The sequence below is a fragment of the Pogona vitticeps genome, chromosome 2 (assembly GCF_051106095.1).
Source record: "Pogona vitticeps strain Pit_001003342236 chromosome 2, PviZW2.1, whole genome shotgun sequence".
NCBI lineage: Eukaryota > Metazoa > Chordata > Lepidosauria > Squamata > Agamidae > Pogona > Pogona vitticeps.
The window spans coordinates 57,291,042-57,313,924 of record NC_135784.1 but is presented as its reverse complement, the minus strand read 5'-3'; the positions used below and the strand labels follow the sequence as shown (position 1 = coordinate 57,313,924).

General features: G+C 39.0%; 1 protein-coding gene across 13 annotated transcripts in view; it reads left to right on the top strand.

The window, feature by feature from the left end:
- Nucleotides 1-22,883, top strand: part of TMCC1 (transmembrane and coiled-coil domain family 1) — a 163,123-nt gene that overhangs the window by 124,794 nt on the left and 15,446 nt on the right. For 11 of the 13 annotated variants that reach the window (XM_078385229.1, XM_078385228.1, XM_072989492.2 and 8 more), the window contains one exon: nt 18,779-19,710. In XM_078385229.1, the coding sequence (XP_078241355.1) occupies nt 19,175-19,710 (536 nt within the window). In that variant the 5' untranslated portion in view covers nt 18,779-19,174. Of the gene's footprint in view, nt 1-20; nt 2,936-17,800; nt 17,929-18,778; nt 19,711-22,883 lie in introns of those variants that run through there. The other 2 variants (XM_078385231.1, XM_020813188.3) reach the window with 2 other exon arrangements.

The following is a 22,883-nucleotide window of genomic DNA, read 5'->3' as shown; positions in this document are numbered from 1 at the left end:
CGAGCCTCCATCCATAGAATACCCTAAATGCAAAGAAGACTCACCGTTTAATGTACCTCATATGTTATTAATGCATAAGGGGTCAGCAGTTAGAAGTAGAAAGCAGGAAAGGGAGCTTTTGTACTTCACATAGATTCTGTTAAAGTTGAAGCCCTATACATGTTCCTCCTGTACATGTAAAACGTTAGGAACAGATGTAATCATGCTACTTCAGAAACTGTCCTCTTTCTCTGTTTGCCTTGGAACCAATAAGAATATGCATTGGCATCCTATATTACCGGATTATTCTAGTTCGATAGATTCATTTTTGGTGGTCAAATTATCACATGTTGTGGTATCCCATTTTTAAGACAGTTTGAAAGAAGCAAGAAGATAAGACATCATATGGATCCATGTTATGATACTGATATGGCAGTATCTCTGTATGGCTTTATGAATGCATAAAACACTTGAATTAGTTTGCAATGAAAACTACATTTTTGTTAAAGTTGTATGTTTGTAGTGTGTGACACCTTTGGAAATGGGCAAGATAACTTAATGAAGATCTTTGAAGTAACCCTGTTGGAATGAAGAATTTGGCAGGAGTGGGGTTGTCATTAATTGAAGCAAAAGCAAACTGAGGGATGATCACATTAATTAGCAAGTTGTTTAAGTTTTGTTTTGTCTTTCCATGGCACTCCCCAAAAGCCATAGATATTCTAACATTTGCTTTGGATTTTTTTGGTTTTACTTTATTGATGGATTACATTGCAAGCTCCTTAACATCATCAAGTCCTTTCATGAGGAAATGAAGGGTACTGTAATTTTTGATGGCTCAACATCAGATCCCTTTGACATCTGAAGCAGAGTGAAACAGGGCTTGCACCAACCCTGTTAGGCATCTTTTTTGCTGTCATGCTGAAGCACACCTTTGAACTGCAGCAGAAGGTGTCTATCTCCGGGCTAGACCAGATGGAAAGCTCTTTAATCTCTCCATACTGAAAGACCAAAGTCCAACTGAAATGCATGCGGGATTTCCTCTTCGCCGATGATGCAGCCATTGTTGCCTACTCTGCTGAAGCCCTCCAACAACTCATGAATCGTTTTAGTAAGGCCTGCCAAGACTTTGGACTAACAATCAGCCTGAAGAAAACACAAGTCATGGGCCAGGGCGTGGACTTGCCTCCCTCTGTTACCATCTCCACGCAACAATTGGAGGTTGTTCATAACTTTGTCTCAACGATGTCTGACACTCTCTCCCTAGATGTCGCGCTGGATAAACGCATTGGCAAAGCAGCTACCATGTTTTCAAGACTCACAAAGAGAGTATGGCTCAATAAGAAGCTGACGACATACACCAAGATTCAGGTCTATAGAGTCTGTGTCCTGAGCACACTCCTGTACTGCAGCAAGTCCTGGACCCTTTGTGCATGGCAGGAGAGAAAACATAACACGTTCCATATGTGTTGTCTCCAGTGCATTTTTGGTATTAATAAAACAAACCATAGAAATGTGTTTCTGCCTTTTATACCATCTCTGGCACATTTAGGACCTCTCCAGACTGCTGTTTTGAATGTAGGGTGGATCAGGCTACAAAGAGTCTGTTGAGGTTCAGGATAGGAGTGATGTGGCATTTGGTGTGTTCCTCCTGTCTGGGAAGCAAACAACCCCTTGTAGCCCAATCAGCTGTCATTTAAGCACTTCTCCTGATTGTCTGCAGAGGGTCAGAGGAGGTGAAATTATTATTATTATTTACATTGCTCCTCTCTCTGTCTGTCAGTCCCATTCCATTTTCTCCCTTCCCCCCTCCCTAATTCCCTTTTCTCTTTCTCCTCCCACTTTATCTCTCCCTCTCCCTCAGAATCTGCTGTCACAATGGCAGTTGGAGCTGAGGCTTTTAGAAGCTACTATCTTCCAGCTAAACAGGCCAAACGAAGAGCATGCCAGAAAAAATGCATGTCTTATTTCTGTGCCAGAAAGGTGCATGGCAGCTCTTAAAGGGGAAGGATAGCTTAGTCTGAGAAACATATGCAGATGTGTTCTCCCCACCACCACCATACAAACTGTGCCCAGTGATCCATATATCATATCTATATGCCAATATGGATACCTTCCTATTCCCAGAAGTAGGATCATTAATATTCTGGCACTTGTAGCAAAAAATTCTTTCCACAAGCAAAGTAGATACCAGTATCAATGTTTTAGAACCAGTGTGAATATTCTTCCTCTTAGTCTCCTTGGAACTACATTCTATTTACCTATGTGTTAACTGGCTTTTTTTGCTCAATTATCCTTGCAAGTGGAGAAAGAAACCCAAAACTTCTGTACCCAAGCATCAATTACTCCCATTATCTAGGAGCAGAGATGGTGTAAAAACAAAATGGATTGTCATGGGCATATAGCTGTACAAGAGAAACATTTGTGTATTCTGTAACTTTAACTTTAAGCACCGGGGAGCTTGCATTTTTTTCAAATGGAGAAAAGTGGCATATACCAGGATGAGCTCAGTGTAACTGTTCATTTGCATCAGTGATACTGAGGCACACAGAGCTGCTTGTTTTGGCAAATGATCTGTTTATACAGCAGGCACTCGGAGCTCTTTCAGTCACACAGATGTAGAGAGCAGAGTAGCTGCTCTGGGACAGAATCTGAGCAGTACCTAGCATTGGGCAAGACGTTGCCGATGGTCCATGTGGCAATGTTTATGTGGTGTTGCTGTACCTGTGTGTGCTGTGAAAAACATTTCTGTGAGCCTGTCAAGGTGAGATCATCCAGAAAAAACTTCTTGCATCTGGTTTGGCTGCTCTTACAACTCCCGTAGCAAGTGACCTGATTAATAAGCACTGTTCTTGGGAATTATTTCCCTTCTCCTATTTCCAGCTTGGCTGTTTATTATCCTGTAGTCATTTTAACATCTACAGTTAAGAAGCTTGGAAGTATAGAACCTTCTGTCTGGGTGAGTGTTAATCTCTATTGTAAATGATATTTTGTTTTATGGTGCAGTACTAGTAAAATCAGTGTGTCAGAGAGATGCTTTGAGCAAGCCAGAACTTTCTATGCAGATGCTTTGCTTTTTCAGTGGTACAACGGGCATTTCATGGAAAGCCTAAGCATGCTGCAGAATCATCCTTGGTGTCCGACAAAGGAGCAGATCTGGATACAAGCCGTTATCATATACTTAGTGCCCTTCACCAGTAAACCTAATGCTTTTTTCAACCTGCCATACCAAATATTCCACCTCGGTATCAGTAGAAATAAGTAAGGAAAACAACAGATTTTCTGTCCTTTATTGTGGTAGATGAGCAGATTGAGGATTTTTTATCCTCTCTCATGAAGTTGTAGATACACATGCTTATTTGATAGATCCGTGACCCTGCAATTCCAGTGGAAAAGACAAGATTTTTAAAAATGATTTATAGTTTGATAACTCCATGTCAGAAGTAGTTGCCTTGGCTTATTTCCCACCTTAGATTACAGGATGCATGCTTAAGCAATTATGCCAGCCCCCAATGTCATTAGAATAATATAGATCATCTGGAGCTATTTATAAATGCATATGGCTTGTTTTGTTAAGAAGGGCTTTTCTCATCCTTTTTCCCTAAGGAGGATCTTTGTCATTCTTATTAGTATATAGAGACGGCATTCTGGTATATTTTTCAGTTAAATTGTTTGGTCAGAATAAATCTATAGTCAAAATTGTTGCAGAAGATCCAAGTTCAAAGAGATGTCATTTTACTATTTCTTATGCATGCTCTGTGAAAAGTGGGTTTTATCATAAGCAAGGTAGTCTTCAGGATTGTACTAGAGAAGAGAGAACAAGATTTTTTTTTCAACATGTCCTATATAAATGTAATACATTTAAGGAGTTTTCTCTGTTCCCAAAACTTCATCTGCCCAGAACTGTAAGTGTACAAGACCTCAAGCTTTACTAGTATCACTTAGTAGCAGAGAGGAAATATGAAGAAATCTGTGCATGTAGCAGATGTAACTCTCCTCAAAACAACATTGTATCCACTTTGGAGATCATCTGTAAACTCCTCTCCCCCAATATATGTGCATCCCTGTGTTCCTCCTGTGGTGGGGAAAAGAGGGAAGAGCTAATCAGGGTACTATAGATCTTAGATGCATAATACTGTGTCCTGATCTGCTTTCACTGAGCAGAAAATCCTGCAAATATAGTAATGCAGGACCTGCTTGCACAATCATTGCCATTGTGCAAACAATGATCTCAGAGAAGAATACCTACCTTCTGTTTGCAATGGCAGTGGTTGTGTAAGTGGCAGGTTCTCACGTTCCTCTGCTGGAGGGATTTTCCACTCAGCAAAGGCTCAATAGAATAGTGACCAAAAGATTCCTTTCTTGAATCTTGCATGTGCAATTTCATACATATATTAAGAATATTTTTGTTTGTTGTTTTTAAATAACTCACTTCCCAGTCATAATTTTCAAGACTGCTGACAACAAAGACATTAATTTAGCTTGTCTGTACGAATTCACATTCTATTTCCTGAAAGAAAGATCAGTTTCATTTTAGACTGATTGTTTCTGTACTGTTTTAAACTCTTCTACTGAATCATCCTCAGTGATAATCTTATAGTTGCTACAAACTTTACTTGTACTGTTGTATTCTCCTGATCGTTGGCTGCATGTGACATTTTCCATAGCATATTTAGAAATAATTTTCTGAAGCCCTATTAAATGAATAAATTTAAAATAAATGAGGTGGTTCTAAGTGAACCAAGCACAGAAATATAGAATCGAAAGGGACCACAATGATCATTTAGTCTAACCTCCTTTAACCTGCAGGATCTGCAGTTAAAGAGTTCCCAACAAATGGCCATGCAACTTCAGTTTGCGAACCTTCAAAGGACAAATAGTATTCACTTATTTACATATTGGCCAAAATTCAAATACCCACAAGGTAATAACGAACTGAATTACTATTTAAATGGGTGAGGGCATGAACAATCCATACAGCTTGCAAGAACCAACTATAGGTTTCCCAGTGGCTGTTTAAGTTAATAATTTATGAAATTCAGACATATAGTTGCAGTTGTGTGCATACATCAAAATGTTCTGAAGGCTCCAGGAGGCATAAGGAGTTGCTGACGTGTATATCTAAATTTACAAAGAGTCGGACATGACTAACCAACAGCAAAATATCTTAATTGATTTCTGATGAGATTCTACAGTGAGAGCAATGCTAGGCTAACTGTCAAGCTGCTTTAATTTTTGGACCAACTTTAATAATTCTTTAGATACCACATACATGGTATCTAAGTTGTAACCATAGCTTAACTTTCAGTGCTGTCCAGCTCAGAAGCGTGGTCTGCGGATCTTAGACACTGTGTTTCCCCGAAATTAAGATGGGGTCTTATATTAATTTTTGCTCCAAAATGTATTAGGGCTTATTTTCAGGGGATGTTTAATTGTTTTTTCATGTAGAACAATCTACATTTATTTAAATACCGTCATGTCATCTTCTTCCGGTTGCTGGAGGGGTGGGATTTCACTGAACTGGGACTTATTTTTGGGGTAGGGCTTCTATTACGAGCATCCTGAAAAATCATACTAGGGCTTATTTTCAGGTTAGGTCTTATTTTTGGGGAAACAGGTTAGATCTGCCAGCAGTCTACCTGAGGCTCTGTAGGGCTGGATAGACTAGCCCACTGGTTCTTAACCTTGGGTTACTCAGGAGTTTTGGACTGCAACTCCCAGAAGCCTTCACCACCAACTGTGCTGGCTGGGGTTTCTGGGAGTTGCAGTTCAAAAACATCCGAGTAACACAGGTTAAGAACCACTGGACTAGCCTTTCACTCTGGAAACTTTCTCCTCCTCCTCCTGGTCTACTCATGTTCTGGACAGAAAAATTGTTCCTGTAGATCAGTGGTTCCTAACCTTGGGTCCTCAGATATTCCTGGACTAAAACTCCCAGAAGCCTTCACCATTAGCCATGATAGCCAAGATTTATGGGAGTTGTAGTCTAAGTACATCTGGGGACCCAAGCTTGGGAACTACTGTTCTAGATGCTGATGCCAACACCTTCTGCTCTAATGGAGAAGGCCTTATATATTGAGGGTTATCATAATGGAGACTCATTTACAATAATGGCTCTTGGCAACACCCCCTTTTCTAATAATTTCTAAGAGCATTTTTGTGTGGATTATAATCCTAAACTCCAAGGTTGAGGAAGTGCTTCCCTGTTTTTCTGGAAAATTGGAGTGTAGAGTGTTTCCAATTTCATTTTCTGTAATACTACTACTGGTGGACAACACTTCCTAGAGATATATTTTCTGCAGATAAACATTTTGGTAGAATAACTCTGCTGCTACTTGCAGCATGTTATACTTATAGTATGGAAAGTATTTCTCTCTCTCTCTCTCTCTCTCTCTGTGATTCCCCGAAAATAAAATAGGGTGTTATATTAATTTTTGCTCCAAAAATGCATTATGGCTTATTTTCAAGGGATTTTTTTTTCATGTACAACAATTTATATTTATTTAAATACAGTCATGTCATCTTCTTCTGCTTAGTCTGACTTCCACAATTTTCCAAAAATTTCCCAGGCAGAACTCTGGACGTTTCAGTCCACAGATATTCACCTACATTTCACTCATCTGGAACAGGGTCTGTCTTCTAGACCTGCCTCAGACCTATTTCCTGTATAAAAAGGCAATTGCTAAAGTGCTTCCTGGGAGGACCAGGTATTTTGGGGAGTTACAGTTCTTTTCAGCTTCTCCTATAGTGACTTACTGGCAGCAAGACACTTTCTACAAAAACCGAGGCCTTATAGGGTGAATTAGAGTATTTTCCTTTATGAAGCAGGCCCAGTACAGCCTGGAAAATAGGCCATGTTCCCAGGTAAATGAAATGTAGGTGTCAGTAGATGTGTCTCTGTGAGCTGGAATCCCCAGAATTCTGCTTGCGGAACTCTTGGAGAATCTGATCTTGTCAATTCCATTTGAGGAATGATGTAAACAGAAGATTTTTGATTGTTGAAGCATTGCTAGGTGGCAATGTTGCTGACTGGGTAATAGTGTTAACTATTTGGAGAAAATGTATGTGGACACAGAAACAGAAAGTGTATTGCTGCTCACAAAATATTTAGAGGTACTGTGCAATAAATTCTGGTTACAGAATTCCCACCCAAATAGTAGAAGCAATTATGTTGAGCATAAGGAATGTAACATTTGGCCACCTATTATTTGTTTTTTTGTTTGTTTGTTTGTTTGTTTGTTTGTTTGTTTTATTGCATTTATATGCCGCCCATCTAGACATAGTCTACTCTGGGCAGCTCACAACATATACAATAAAAACAATTTAAAATATACACAATTATTACATAGGTAAAAACAAAGCAATATAAAATATAAATCATAAGTTTACAATTTTAACAATTAATTAATTTAAAGACGACTGTTCCACTCGTTTTTCCAGTAGCAGCACCTCAGATACTGTGAAAGATTGCTCTATTCATATGGGTTATTGGTCTCTAATAACAATATTTAGTGTTTGCATGCTTTATATTCAGTCTTTTTATATGTTTTGCCTTCTAATAGCCTTGCAAGGTGATTCAGTGTTACTGTCCCTGTGCTGCAGGAGAAAAGCCATGAGGCAGGGGGATATTCCTGTTTCTAGAAACTTGAATGAGTGTGTGGCTAAGATTTTAAACTCAGGGCAGGCCTACTTGGCTTATGATTGCCATCAAGCTACACTGTCTAGTTATAAATGTGGTTCCCTGGCTTCTGATAGCTTGTGGTTTTTTTTAAAGTAAAATCTGCATGTTTGACCTAAGCTAGACCTATTAAAATCATTGGAGTCTAGGTGTTTGCTGTCAACTCTTCCATGAAAGGCCAGTGTTAATACTGAAATTATCATTGTTAGTATTCTCTGCATTTAACTACCCTCTGATGCCAACTGCAGTGATCTGTGCTTTATGTATACATAGACCAATGGAATATACTCCATGCATCTGAAGTCGGCGCTAGTACATGAGGGCTGAGGCAGTAATAAATCTTTTAGCTTTAAAATGATGTAGTATTCTTTGTTGCTTTATTCATGGCCTGCCCTCAGGAGCTCACCCCACTGAGTCATCTGGATGCCTTCTGATTCAAAGGCAAGTGCAGTGTACTGAAGCATGAACAAACATTTTGCTACATCCTTATGTTAAGTTGAATTGTAGCTGCATTTGTATCTTAATGCGGAGAATGAGCCCCAGCAGAGGCTGTTGGGAAGGAGGCAAGGCCAGAGTAGAGATTTTATGTAAGTCTTCTATGGGTAAAATATCCAGCTCTCATGAGCTTTCAGTTGCTTATTTCCCATGATGCACAAGCATTTCTCACACTAACAGTTCATTTGCTGCACACAGTTCAGTCATTTCTGACTCAGTTCCACTACATCTGCGTGTTATCCTATTACATCAAAGTAGCCCTGTTTTGCTTTATATGGCCAACTAAATATGCAGTGTCTGCGTGAAAACTGTAGCTTTAAGTTCTTTGATTCTGGTGTGGATATTGGAACCACAAAAGGCAGAATCCACACCAGAATCAAGGAACATGAGAGAAACCGCAAACTAAAACAACCGGAAAAATTGGCAGTAGCTAAACATGCCTTAAAACAAGCTGGACATGAGATTCTATTTCAAAATACTGAAGTACTGGACAACACCAGCAATCATTATGTTAGACTGAGCAGGGAAGCTACTGAAATCCACAAAGACCAGCAGAGCTTCGACAAAAAAGAAGAAAGTTTAAAACTCAACAAAGCCTGGCTCTCAGCACTGAAAAATACAGCCTGCAAAAGGTCAATGAACTCTACCCAGCTACAAGGACCAGTGATCACTGCACACAAAAGACCAGCTAACAACACCCATCAATCACAGTGACAGATAATCTCTCCCTCTTATCACAACAATACACCCACAACAAAAAACACGCTGATCACCACAATCACCCATCTCCTAAAAAGGACAAAAGCTGATCCCACAGCTATAAATACTCAATTATCCAAACAAACTGCACCAGAGCACAGAGTTTTGACTTCTGTCCTTTGAAGATGCCAGCCACAGAGACTGGCAAAACGTTAGGAAGAACAACCTTCAGAACGCGGCCAAAGAGCCCGAAAAACCCACAACAACCAGTTTGCAAGTCATGTTAGTATGTTCTCTCAACTGATGGAAAAATCACCAGAATATTTCACCATACTGAGTGTCAGGGATGAAGCAAATTGAACGTGCTACCAGTAGAATTTGTGGGGAACATTTCTCTGCTCTGAAACTGTGTGTGTGACTTCGTAACTCTTGTTCTTGTTGTTATTGTTTTAATTTACATACTAGAGCACTCTCTGTAGGAGGAAGATGAATCCTTCTGTTGTAACCAGTAGAAACACAAGTTCATGTTCTGTGATAATAATTAACTGAAATTACTAGTAACAAGTCACAATTAGAGTTGGCCCTGTTGAATGAGTGGCTATTTGGTTGAGTCAGCTCCTCTATTGATTCAATTGGCCTACTCTAGTTTCAACTTACTACTAAATTTCAGCCTTTGTTTTTTCTCTTGGCAAAAAATTTTTCAATGACACTTCTTTTTATGAGAGTAATCCTCTAAGGTATCTCTACCTTTCAGTAAATAAGAGGATCTAAAAATGTGTGGGGTGGCTGAAAGCACAGTATCTGTGTTACTTTTAAGACCTACATTTGAAATATCTGAACCCGTTTAAAATTTCCTATTTGACACATTAGGTTGTAAAACAAGCCTTAAAATAGAAACAGTTTAGGATTGGAGAGCACATAATAAAAAGCTGCCCTGAAATATTTTATGTTCACGTATTTCAGTGATATAAAAATGTAAGTCCTAATTAATGAAATATCTAGATACCAGAAATATGTGTTTAATGCAGTTGACATGATTTATTAATTGATGGTTATTGTGTGAAAACTATGCACATCCACCTGCAAGCTCTGAAATCTATGGGTGGAACATTAAGAATATATTATTGGAACTGCTATTTCTAGTTGTTCTGTACTATTGGAATAGGTTAATTAAGTTCATTTGTCTAGCAATAAATTAAATTGTCCTCTTCAACACCCATTATGTTTCATTTGATACACAGTGTGAGAACACTGTGAGATTATTTTGGATTTTCTTTTTATTTCACAAACTGAAACTTCTGGTAATAATAGACTTGAATAATAGGTTCCAGAGGCAAAGGGCATTTGGTTCAATCTGTTCTCAATGGCAACTGAAGCACATTCTCTAGCATAACTCCAGGCAATGGATACGTGTGCTTTGTCATTACAATACTTGATTTACAGACAGTGTAGCCCGATGCCACTGAAAATTTTTAAATCCTCTCTCTCTTTTTTGCTAATTATGTAAATGCATGAGAAATTATCCTGTCTGCACATTAGTTTATCATCCTGTTCTACAAGACAATCAGAAAATCTTGTACGCTTGCTTGGAAATAATAATAAATTATTACTTATTCTCTTCTAAGGGGTTGGTGGAGTGATCTAGCTACTCTAATTGCTGCCTGCTAAGAATTCCAATAGTTCATTCATTCCACAATTTTATATAGTTCTGCAACACCTATCCTGAATGAATAAATACACATGTCATTTATTCAGTGACTGGACATGTTGAATTTTACAGCTGATACAGTTGCCAACACTTTACATGTTTGGGCTTTTACAGAGTTTCCCAGAACTTCCAAAGATTTGAACTAAATCCAGTGTTAATTCTTCCCTGGGTAGACCTGTTAAAATTACCAAAGTCCAACTAAATTATAATGAACAATTCCTGTTCATTTCCTTTAAGTAGGACTAATCCTGAATTTATTTGAAGTGAGAACCATGGTTGCAGGAAAAGGGAGGGGGATTCTTCGGAGCACCAGTTACAGTGGGGTCTCTACTTAAAAACTTAATCCATATTGGAAGGTGGTTCTCAAGTGGAAAAGTTCTTATGTAGAATCTGCATTTCCCATAGGAATGCATTGAAAACCATTTAATCCGTATCTGCTCTTTTCCGTCCACAGAAACTAATGGGAAGCTGCTATTCTGCCTGCGACCGCTAGAGGGGGATATTTTGTTTCTTTTTTTCTTAGGTCAAGAAAGGTTCAGGGAAGGCAGGGAAAATACAGTCCAGGCAGTACCAGGCAGTCTGAAGACTGTCTCCCAATCCACTCTCTAAATGCTGGGAGGAGTGAGGAAGCAGACAGGCACCCTTTTCACTGGCCAACAGTTAACTGAAAGTTCAAATTTTGCACTTTCCCTGCCTCCCACGTGGTTTTTTTCAGTTCTTAACTCAAATCTAAGTATGTAAGTCAAGTCAATATTTTCCTGTGAGAGTGGTTTGTAAGTCAAAATGTTCTTAACTCGGGCCGTTCTTAAGTCAAGACCCCACTGTATTGAAAGGATGCATCTGTTGGGGGGGATAATATGACTCTAGATCACTAAAACATATCAGTTATTTTTATTATAATAAACTTTTATTTGACACAGCAGTGGCTTGAGGGGAAACAAGACACCAGAGTGAATTGCACAACAGAGTTTTGTTCTTATGCTGATGATGAAGTTCTTCTCTATAGACTGGACAGGAAAATGTACTATATAGTACAACAATCTACTTTCATAACAGAAATTTCACGGCTTTGTTCCTGATATGTAGAACTATATATTAACAGTCAAACACACTGTTTCAAATACCATTTGTGTGTTTCATTTATAACACCAATGTATGCCGCCGGGGCATTTACAGGAATAATGGGCAGTGTGGCAGCTGCCTTAATATATCCACCCAGACCAGTGCTGTCCTTTCTGACTAACAGTAGCTTTCCAGAGTTTTGGGCAGAGGTCCTTCCCATCACTTGCTTTTTCAACCATTGTTATAAAAAGAATGAACTAAGATATTCTGCATTTAGAAAATATGATCTATCACTGATCCCTGCTTTTGAGCAAATCCTCATTCTTATTTTAGTTTGCATTTCCCCCAACCAGGCTGTAGTGGCTGAGATGCTTATGTACATAATTTCAACTAATTTCTCTTAACTGCAGTTCCATGCAATTAGCTGTTCTGTTCCAGAAGGTTCACTAGCCATCAGATACTCCTTTAGGGCAGGGGAGGGATAAGTAATGAGTGGATGCATCAAAATTTTGTGGATGCACCTTCTACAAAGCCCTTGCTGGATACACCAGTAAGACTGAAAATAAGTTCCAAAGGGAGAGCAACCAACCAGGAGAATATGATAGAGAATTTGTTAACAGATATACTCTGAGCCCATGTATGAATTCTCACATGTTCAGAAACATATCCATAAGGGATCTTTGAACCATGACAGTAATGTGTCTCGGCTGAAAATCTTATGCTCCCACAAAGCTGTTCACAAGAACTTTAATGAATATGAAATAATTAAATTATAGCAAAGATTCAGTAATAAAGTAGATAACTAATATGGAGAAATAGCGACTCAAAAGAAGTAAACTTGTATGGCTGAGGGGGTTCTGGAATTCAGGCTGCTCTGCAAAATCCTGCAGTACCTGAGTAGGCTATTTGCAGAGGTGCTACAAGGATAAGGGGAGGTGTGGTGAGAATACTCCCAGAAGATAGATTAGAGGTGACTAAAATTGTGTCTCCTTAGTCTCATTAGAGTTTCTTGAAGCTGGAGAGCGTTGAAACTTCACCTGGAACAATATGAGGGAATTATTGGACAAGGATCAAAAGGAAAAAAAGGGCTAAAAGAGGATGTAGACCAGAACCCAGGAATTCAGGAGAGCAACATAGGCTAGCAGGGCTCTCTGGCTAAACCTTGGATTCAGGAAGGGACGCTAAGACAGTGATTTCAACTTAGAAATGAAGTCAGCACAAAGAGGCTTGGCAGGGATCAGTGGCAGCAGGGTTGATACAGAAACAGGAAGAAGATTTACCCCAAAAGAAATAATATAGCCACCCTGCAATTTTTTTATAGATTTTAGACATTAAAATTATCTGGTTAATTATGTGCCTACTTAACCTGTTCTGTTTTGGTTATACTCTTGCCATCAGGATAATCCAGCAACAATGGAAATAGAATGAGGCCCTTGACTGAATAGAAAAAAGGTGGTCAGACTATGTAGGAAAATGCAGAACATCTAGGATGTTTGCTCTCCCTGATCACCAGACAACTCTTGCAGTAGCAAAGGAAAAAAAGGACATTAATCTACATGGCCTTTCTATATGATGGCTGTCCTCTGAAATTATTCTTTGGCTGGAGCATTCACATCTTCTATGTAATTTTAATAGGGGGTGTTTAGATCTATATTCCTGTCATTTCCTCTTGGGGCTTGACTTATTTGAGACCAGAGGCTCAAATTTGAGACTCATAATCACTGTTTTTAACCTATATTTGTCTTTGGCCTGACAAATTTTTCCAGCTAAAACAGCCTGTGGTGTACATATGTCTTGGTAACAATTAGACTCTTGGCATGTCATACAAACCTGACCAGTTTGGTAACAAACTGATACAAACATCATCAGACTACATATTTTCTGTTCTAAATCCTTTCTTACTTCTGTGTTCATGTACCCTTGACCAACATATGTCATTACACCTAAGAGTCCTGTCATATAAGAAATTATTATTACCATGAGTTTTTATGAACTTTAGTTTGCAGATACTTTTAATAGTATCTGTACATTTTTCAATAGACTTTCTCTTCATAGAACAGTTTTCTATCTAGATTAATCCATATCAAATAACGATAGACATGGCAGCATGCCAAGTAAACCGTGTACACATATTCAGAGGGTGATGTCAGGTGAGAGAAGTTGTAAACCTAAATACTGTATATACTTCATCACTATTTGCCACTGAGATGCTGACTAATAATCTAGGTAGTGTAAAAGAGTCATTGTCTTAGTTCTGTCAGGAGTAATTTCAGGACCAGATGTAACCAATCAACTGCTTAGTGCTTTCTGTCAACTCTGTGCAAAATAAGGACATATGCATTTGTCACTCTATTTATTATGAATCATACTATGTTCTTAGGGTTTGGGATTTGTGTCTTTTAAAACAGTGGACAAACAGTAATCTTTAACTAAATATATCTTAGAAAGAAGGTCTAAATACCTAAACTCTGGTAATACAAAATAGCTTATGGACACAGTTTGTATTACGGACTGTATAAGGACCAGCTATGGTTTTAAAAGGGTATTATACTAAAGAAAGGAAGTGGATTTGTAGCTGGTTGATGATCCAGACACAAAGACTGGTCATCACTAGTTCCTCATGTTCTAAAGTGACAAGTAAGGTGCTGTAGGATTCTTACTTCAACTCAATCTTGTGTAGTGTGTAATACATAATTTAGATGGAGTAGAGGGGATATTCAAGACATTTGCATGATACCAAACTAGAAGGGGTAGCTAAGTTCTCAGAAGACAGGATCAGAATTTAGGAGAAATGGGTAAGAACAAGCAAACTGAACTGCAGCAAACATAAATGTCAGCTTCTATATTTTGACTGAAAAAAATCAGGTAGAGAAATATAGGTTGGGTGATAGCTGATTTGACATCAGAACATATGAAAGGATCTCGATACCATAGTAGACCACAGCTAAACATGATTCAACAGTGTAATGCAATAAGTTTAAAAAGGAGAAAAAGGAAAAAAAATGATAGAAATGTATTTGTTGGCTTGATCAACTGAAGTACTGGATCCAGATCAAGAGACGTAGCAGCACACCTCTCTTTTCTGCTTTGGTCCTATGCTAATTTTGTACACTGCAGTGTAAGTAGGAAATTAATAAGTTGAAATGAATGCAGAGCAGAACAGTAAAGGTGGTCAAGAGTCTGGAAACTTACCCCTATGATACACAGAACTGGAAATGTTTTTAGCCTGGAGAAGGAAGATTGAGAGGTGATATGATAGCAATCTTCCTTGTATTTGAAAGACTCACACAGAAGATGGAGCAAGTTTGCTATCTTGTACTCCAAATGGTAGATCCTTAACGAGTAGATTCAATTTACAAGAAAAAAGATTTCAGGTAACCATTAGGAAAAAGTTCCTGATAGGAGCTATGCATCAACAGAAATGTTTCCTGTAGCATTCAGTCAGGGTATGCAGGCTGATAATTTAAAAAAAGAATAAAGAGTAGAGATGGGAGTATTCGTGCATGAATACAAATATCCCCCCACAGGTGGAAATAATTAGGGTTCCACCTCGACGGAGCCTTCTTATCATGCCGTTGGCTGTAATAGATTAGCCACTCCTGGCAGGAGGCGGGATGACAAGCCTCTCTGCCAGGTCATAGAGTGGCTAATCCATTGTGGACAACGGTGTGATAGGAAGGCTCTGTCAAGCTCACGCCAGTGGCAGAATGGTGAGTGGACATTCCAGGCACATGGGGCTGGACTCTTGTTATTTCCACCTATGGGGGAGATATACAAATATGAATACTCCCATCTCTATTGAAGAGACATGACTATTCTCAAGCAACCCAGTGTATTGATTGCCATAACATGAAAACGGATGCTATTGCAGAGCAATTGGGATTCATGCTTTATACATCCTGTGGGCCCTTTATTGTTTGGTGGTTTAAAATGCTGTTGTCTGATCATGAAAAATGTAAATTTACTTTTACATCATTTCAGGCCGGATTATAAATATTTGTTTAGCAGATTAGACTGCCTAGTATGAGCTTTAATGATCAGCAAATGTGCCTGTTGATGGGGTAGATCTTTCTAGGACAGTTGTGGGGACTGCTGGAGCCAACATAGTAATCTGATAAGTGGCAGCTGTGGCAATAGGAGTGTGTCATTGGTGTCTAGTTGTCCTGACTTCGCCTTGAATAGTGGATGAAATCTTGCCAATACGTATATGTTCATGACTGGCTTTATTTTGAATGTGTCTATCGAAGTTACTGTTACTTAGAAAAAGATATACAGTATGTGTTTTTCAGTGGAAGATTAGAAAACATGAGCTTCTCACTCTGCAGTCTGTATGTGCAGTATTTTAAGCTACGGAATAAGAGAGACTAAATATCATGTAGTCTGATTTTTATACAATCCAGAACCAAGTGATTTCAAGGTAATTGATAGACTGAAGTTGATAGCAAATAAAACCCAATTCTTGCATTCACTTGATATTTGCAATAATGTCTTGGGCAATGTCTACATATGCTCATCTTTTGAGGAACTGAGATTTGCTCATATTTATATCAGGCAAGGTGTAGCTTACATGGCAGGGGAAACCAAGTTGATCTGAATTTTTTTCTAATTGGGCCCTGCTGGTTTCCATGAGTGAAATTGCTATACCATCCAGGCAAATACAAACAATTATCACGCTGCAGGAATAGAAGCGAAAAACAATTTCCTCCTGGACTACCCCTCCCTCCAAGTGACATGGTGGTAATCTGATGCAGTGCTAGCTTTGGAAAACATTATACAGTGGTGCCCTTAGCGATGTTAATCTGTTCCAGGAAAAACGTTGCTAAGCGATTTCATTGCTAAACGGAATAAAAAAGCCCATAGAAACGCATAAAAACGTGTTTAATGCATTCCTATGGGCTTAGAAACTGACCTTATGCGAAGATCCTCCATAGGGGCGGCCATTTTCGGTGCCTCTAAGCGAGGCAAAACAGCGGGTGGCCGTTTTGGAACCGCCGATCAGCTGGCCGAAAATGGGGGCTTTGCGATTATCGCTTCCCCGCGATCATCACAAAGCGATTTTTCCCCATAGGGGCCATCGCTAAGTGATTGCTCTGGTGATGGCCAGAACCCCATCGCTAAGTGATTTTATCGCTCAACGGAGCGATCACTAAGCGAGGCACCACTGTAAAGTAAAAGAAACACTTTGAACACAAGAGGCATTTGGTTGAGGGGAACTGACAACCCCACGACCATCCCTTTCCATCAGATCAGGCAATCACACAGGGTACAAAGCAGAGGAAAACAAAGCCAGTGAATCAGAGCAAAATAAACCACTTCCTGCCAACTGAACAAAAAAATATTCTCCACAGAAAAATAGTAGGTTTCCCCATGCTTAGTTTATGTTCTGTAGTCACTGGTTTTTGATTCAGTTTTTATCTGTGCCAAATCTAACACAAGCTGCAGGTCAAATGGCCACTGTTGTCTCCTCTAATGCTCCTGGTATTGCCTGGTCTAAATTTATTCGTGTGCATTGTTCCCATATTTAGGTAAGTTTATGTTGATTCCAGACTCCCAGCTTGTATAGAATCACTAGATTTGTGAGATTTCCATTTGAGGTAATAAAATGTGTAAAGCTTGATTACACATCCAAAGTTTTATGTCCCCTTTTCTCTGTGTTGCTGTACATGTGAACTGATAGAACATAGTTGGCAGTCCATATGGTTGCAGAGAAAACATAGCATTCCTGAACATCTACAGACGTCTACAGCAGAAGATGTGGGCATACAGATTTTGCCCGATTCCACAAATCTTCTGCAGTGTTCAGTGGTCATTGGTCTGCATTTACCCAGTGAATTTCATAGCTCAGTGAGGATTTGTACCTGAACCTCTCAACTTCCAGTTGAATGTCTTACTACTATACGAGACCAACTTACTTGCCTTTGCTCCATGGATTATTTTCATTGTTACCAGATTCTTGATTCATCTGCTAGCAAGTCTTTACAGCTTCCTCTGTACTCTTTGGATGACTTTTTCCCTCTCCTTTTTTTAAAAGAGAGCTTAGAACATCATAAAGTCCAGGCTGCTTAATGATGTCATACTCTGATTTTACATATTCTTATTAGAAGGAAACCTGATATGCTTCCTGTTGGGGAGGAGCTGTTGAGTAATTAAAATGATTCATTGGTTTCTGTCTTGAGCTGGCTTTCTTGAGACTAGATTTCACAATACTGAGGCAGTGTGTGCAGATTAGCTTTTGCCAAGGCTGTTGTAGGCATGCTGCTTTGTTCAGGTCATGCATTGGGAGCAGCTGTTGCACCTCAGAAAAGCTAAGGTAGGCTAAAGAATAGTGAATACTTTATTTGCTTACAGGAACACGGATTGGAAAGCTTTAATTTATATTAAGTATTTAAAATGCTTGCTACTTAAGAACAACTAATGTATCAAGAAAGTTAAATGTTAATTTTTATGTGATTGTGCCTTATCTGTTTTAAGAGTTCTGTACATAATCAAATCACTTGTTTGAAGGGTTTCATTCCAAACATAATGTTCCAGGGACATTATGCTAAAGGGCTTAACAGTTCCGTGGATATTAGTGGTCTGTGCTGTCAGAATAGGGGCACATAGAAGAGAAATAAGAACATACCTGTACATTTTAAGATGAATTCTGGCTCCATATAGGCTGTCAAGGTTCATTTGATACACACAAACTGCTCTGCTACCTATTTGAAATAGGATACTATCAGAAGTATGTTGTCATTTCCTACATAATAATAGGTGTAATTTGAATAGTGGATGAAAGTTTATTTCTTTTATTTAACTTATATGCTGCCCACACTACCCAAATAATATCAACTGTGGGTCCTGATGGCAGTTTTTAGAGCATTATATTTTTAATCGTATTTTAATTGTTTTTATCTTTTTATTGAATTTAAATTGTTGTAAGCTGCCCAGAGACTTTTGGGTAGTGTGGGTGGCATATAAGTTAAATAAATAAATAAATAAATAAATAGTTTAAATAAATAAATAAATAAATAACAAGGTTAAAATACTCATCATCACACTGTTAATTTATAAAAAAATATTTTGCACTTCTTAAGAGAACCAAATTGGTTTGCATTTTCTGTAGGAGTTGCTATTACCAAAACGGTCTTTAATGTTTTCTTTTTCATTTTGTCCTCCAGATTGAGCGGTTAGATGTAAGCAGCCTAGCACAAACATCTAGCGCAGTGGCCTCAAGCACAGACTGCAGCATCAATGCTGACTCTGTTGATGGAACACCAGATCCCCAGCGCACGAAAGTGGCCATCACGCACCTGCAGCAGAAGATCCTGAAGCTAACTGAACAAATAAAAATAGAGCAAACAGCTCGGGATGACAATGTGGCAGAATACCTGAAACTAGCAAATAATGCTGACAAACAACAGAGTGCCCGCATCAAACAAGTGTTTGAGAAGAAAAACCAGAAGTCAGCACAAACAATCCTCCAGTTGCAGAAGAAGCTAGAGCATTACCATCGAAAGCTCCGAGAGATTGAGCAGAATGGTATCCCTCGGCAGCCCAAAGATGTCTTGAGGGATATGCACCAGGGACTGAAGGATGTGGGGGCAAAGGTCACTGGCTTTAGTGAAGGAGTAGTAGATAGTGTTAAAGGTGGACTTTCCAGCTTCTCCCAGGCAACCCATTCAGCAGCAGGGGCTGTTGTTTCCAAACCCCGGGAGATAGCTTCACTCATCAGGAATAAATTTGGGAGTGCAGACAATATTGCTAATTTGAAGGACTCCTTGGAAGAAGGCCAAGAAGATGGGACTGCGGGAAAGGGGTTAGGTGTTCATAACTTTCAGTCAAGCCCAAAATATGGCAGTGAGGAAGATTGTTCCAGTGCTACATCTGGCTCTGTGGGGGCCAATAGTACTACAGGGTTGCTTGTGGGAGCACCAAGCTCCAAAACAAACACTCTGGAAATGCAGAGCTCAGGTTTTGATGCAATACTTCACGAGATTCAAGAGATCAGAGAAATTCAAGGACGACTAGAGGAATCCTTTGAGAACCTCAAGATTCACTATCAGAGGGATTATTCCTTGATCATGCAAGCTCTACAGGAAGAGAGATACCGGTGAGATATAATAATTCAAACTTTCATTTTTAACTCAAATGTTAAAGTACTTTGGGAATAATCTAGACACAGACCTTCATGCAGCTGTAACAATTTCATATATCTCAGGCAGCACCTTGTAAATAATCATTGGGATTTTACACACCATCCCCCTCTCTCCTTACATGCTCAGGTTTCCCCCTTACTCCTTACCTTCACCATTGTCTCCTTGTTATCTTTTATAGCACATTCATTCTAAGTGCCTGTCCCAATTTTTGAAACTGAAGTAGCCCTGTGCTACTTTCTCCAAGCCAGCTCATAGTCCCAGTTTTGTAGAATGAGAGATTTTTAAGTATATTGTTTTCTGAGACTAAATAAATGAGTGGGAAATGTGACAAGTAATCTTCTGGGAAAGACTTCTGATATGGGCTATACAGAGCCTTAAAGATCCAGATCAGCAGATCCAGATTTACTAGCCACTGATCTAGCTGCAGTACTGGTAGCATATGCTCCCAGAACTTCTGGATTAGCTGAAACTCTGTGTCACTGAAGTTAGGCTTGTAGCTGCAAGCACACCAGATGGTAGACTATGTCTAGATGGGCGGCATATAAATGCAATGAATGAATGGATGGACGGACGGACGGATGGACGGACGGACGGACAGTATTTTTTTTCCTGTTGCTCCATAGTTTGTTCCACAGCAAAAACAGGAAACATAGTAACATTCATTCAGTTTAACTCAGACCAGGAATGAATGGGCCCTACTACATATTTGGGGAAAAATAACTATAATTTGTTCATTGTAATATTAAGCATAATCTATGATGTTTTGTGACATCTTTCTGAGTACCAGATCACTAGAAGCTTTACCAGTGAATCTTAATTGTTTCTGTGCCATTTGCACACAATTTAGCAAATACTGTAAATTTTAAAACTCTGGTTGTAACTTTGAGATTATAACATAAACTGATTGATTAGATGTTGTGATATCTTTAAATCAGCAATTAATTATCCTTAAATTAATGTTATCCTTAAATTAACAAGATGGGTTTCTTTTACTTTAACATTTTGTCATTTTAGCTACACTAGTTTGTGCAGTCTTGAATTGAGATTGATGGGTTTGAGAGGAGCTTGGCAGTTCTCAGTCTTCCCGGATAGCATCCATTTGAAATACTTCCATTCCAAAACAGTTTCTCATCATCTTAATGTTCCTTAAACACTTCCTGAAGTTCCTCACCTAATACTCATAGTCTATTAAATCAACTGTGGAAAATGTTGGCATCCTTTCATTGCATAGCTGGGAGCTGTACAGTCTGCTTAAATGATATACTGAGTCCATTTAATATTGTAACATTAAGGTATCATCTGATGGTGTGTTAAAATGATGTAATTGAATTCACAATTTCATATTTTGAATAACAAAACAAATTTTCTAAACTGATAGAGCATACTCAGTTGACATTCTTTAGGATAAATCTAATGTAGATTCATTGGAATCAATTAAATCTATGATACCTATGACTAAGAAGTCCCAGTAGCTCGTATCTTGGTAGACTAACATTGGATTTAGCCCTCTATTTTGTTTGTAGAATGCAGAGGAAGGAGAGGCCAGCAATTAGAATATGGAGAGAGGAAGTGAAGAGTTATGGGGAAGTGTTTCTCTGCATTCTTTGACCATGGAGAAATAAGTAGTTCTTCTCCATTAAATGGGGACTGGCACCTGTTTGTTAGCAAAGCTTGCCTTCTGAATGAATTGAAAATGAATCTTTTTGCCTGCTGGCTTAATAACCCTATAAACATTTCCTTTTGATGTAGAAGGAAAGATAATCTCACTACTCTAGAACAAAATTAAAATCATGCCATCCTTGGAATCCTTGAAGGTGTCTTTTTGGCATCTTTTATATCATTATTCTAGGGAAGGGTTCTCCAAACTGTGTCCTGTGGGCCACATCTGGTCTGCTTTGCCATTTTATCTGGCCTGTTCCCTTCAGCCCATGCACGTGGGGGAGGGTGGACAGGGGTGCTTCTAGGTGGGTGGGGGAGAGGGTGTGCGTGCAGGGGTGGGCAGTGGGCATTTGTGTGGCCTCACGTATGTGTGTGCACATGTTCCTGTTCCTACAGCCCTCAAAAATGTTGAAAATATCCGATGTGGCCTTCATAGTCAAAAGTTTGGATCTCCCTGTTCTGTGCTAACAAATAAATAATTTACATTACATCAAAAATTTTAGTATTAGCCATTTTGTTGTGGTAGGATTTATCATTCATTTCTTGTTGTAAAATAGTAAATAGTAAAGGCTATTTTAAAACATTTCAGAGATAACTATTACATCCTTCCAGTGACATATGATGTGACAAAGTGACTGCTAACAAAACATTGGGCAGCCTGCTAAAGGCCACAGTGACATTAAGTTAGAGTTCAAGCTGCGTGCTTATCTTTTCCTATAGTATGAAAATAGCCCTAACATAAAGTTATTCAACTTGGTGTTTAAAGGTCTTTTGGGTTATAATAAACACATAAACTCTAGACAACATGGTCACTGGTCAGGGATTATTGGAGATATAAACTAATACATATAGACAGCCTGAGGTTGTCTACCCCTGCCATAGGTTTTGTGGAAAGATTCAGTTCTCTGCTTCTAAACTTACTTTCTGATGAGAGTGCTTGTCCTTTGTTTTATGTCTAATCTGTTTATCAGTCCACTGGCCTGCCTTGTTCCTGGCCCTATAGTTGCTTTTAACTTGTGACTGGGCCTCAGTGTCACTAGAACTCTCAATCTCTCTCTCTCTCTCTCTTAGTTTGATTTTTCTTACCTTCTCTTCCTCCATCTCCAGAATTCTGTGAGGACAGTATGATTTTGGCAAGTCAGTCCCTCCTTCTACTGTGACGTTAGAAATTGTTAACGTTCTAGTAAAAGCTGTACTGCCTGTCTATTGAACATTTGATGTGGCCTCATAGTCCTGACAGATCTACCATTCCTCTCAGCTTCCTTTTTGGTAGTTCAGCTCTGTCTCCATCTTTGCATGTTCTTTCCTTCTCTTCAAATGCTGCTTTATCACCTTGAACAAACTGCAAAACAGGCTGTGGCTTATCAGGTTTTAGAGTGCAGCAGATGTTAACCTGATAAAAGGAGACTTTCCTCACTATCCTGTTGGGCCTCTTTTGTTTTGATTGTGACCCAATAGAAGCTTCTTT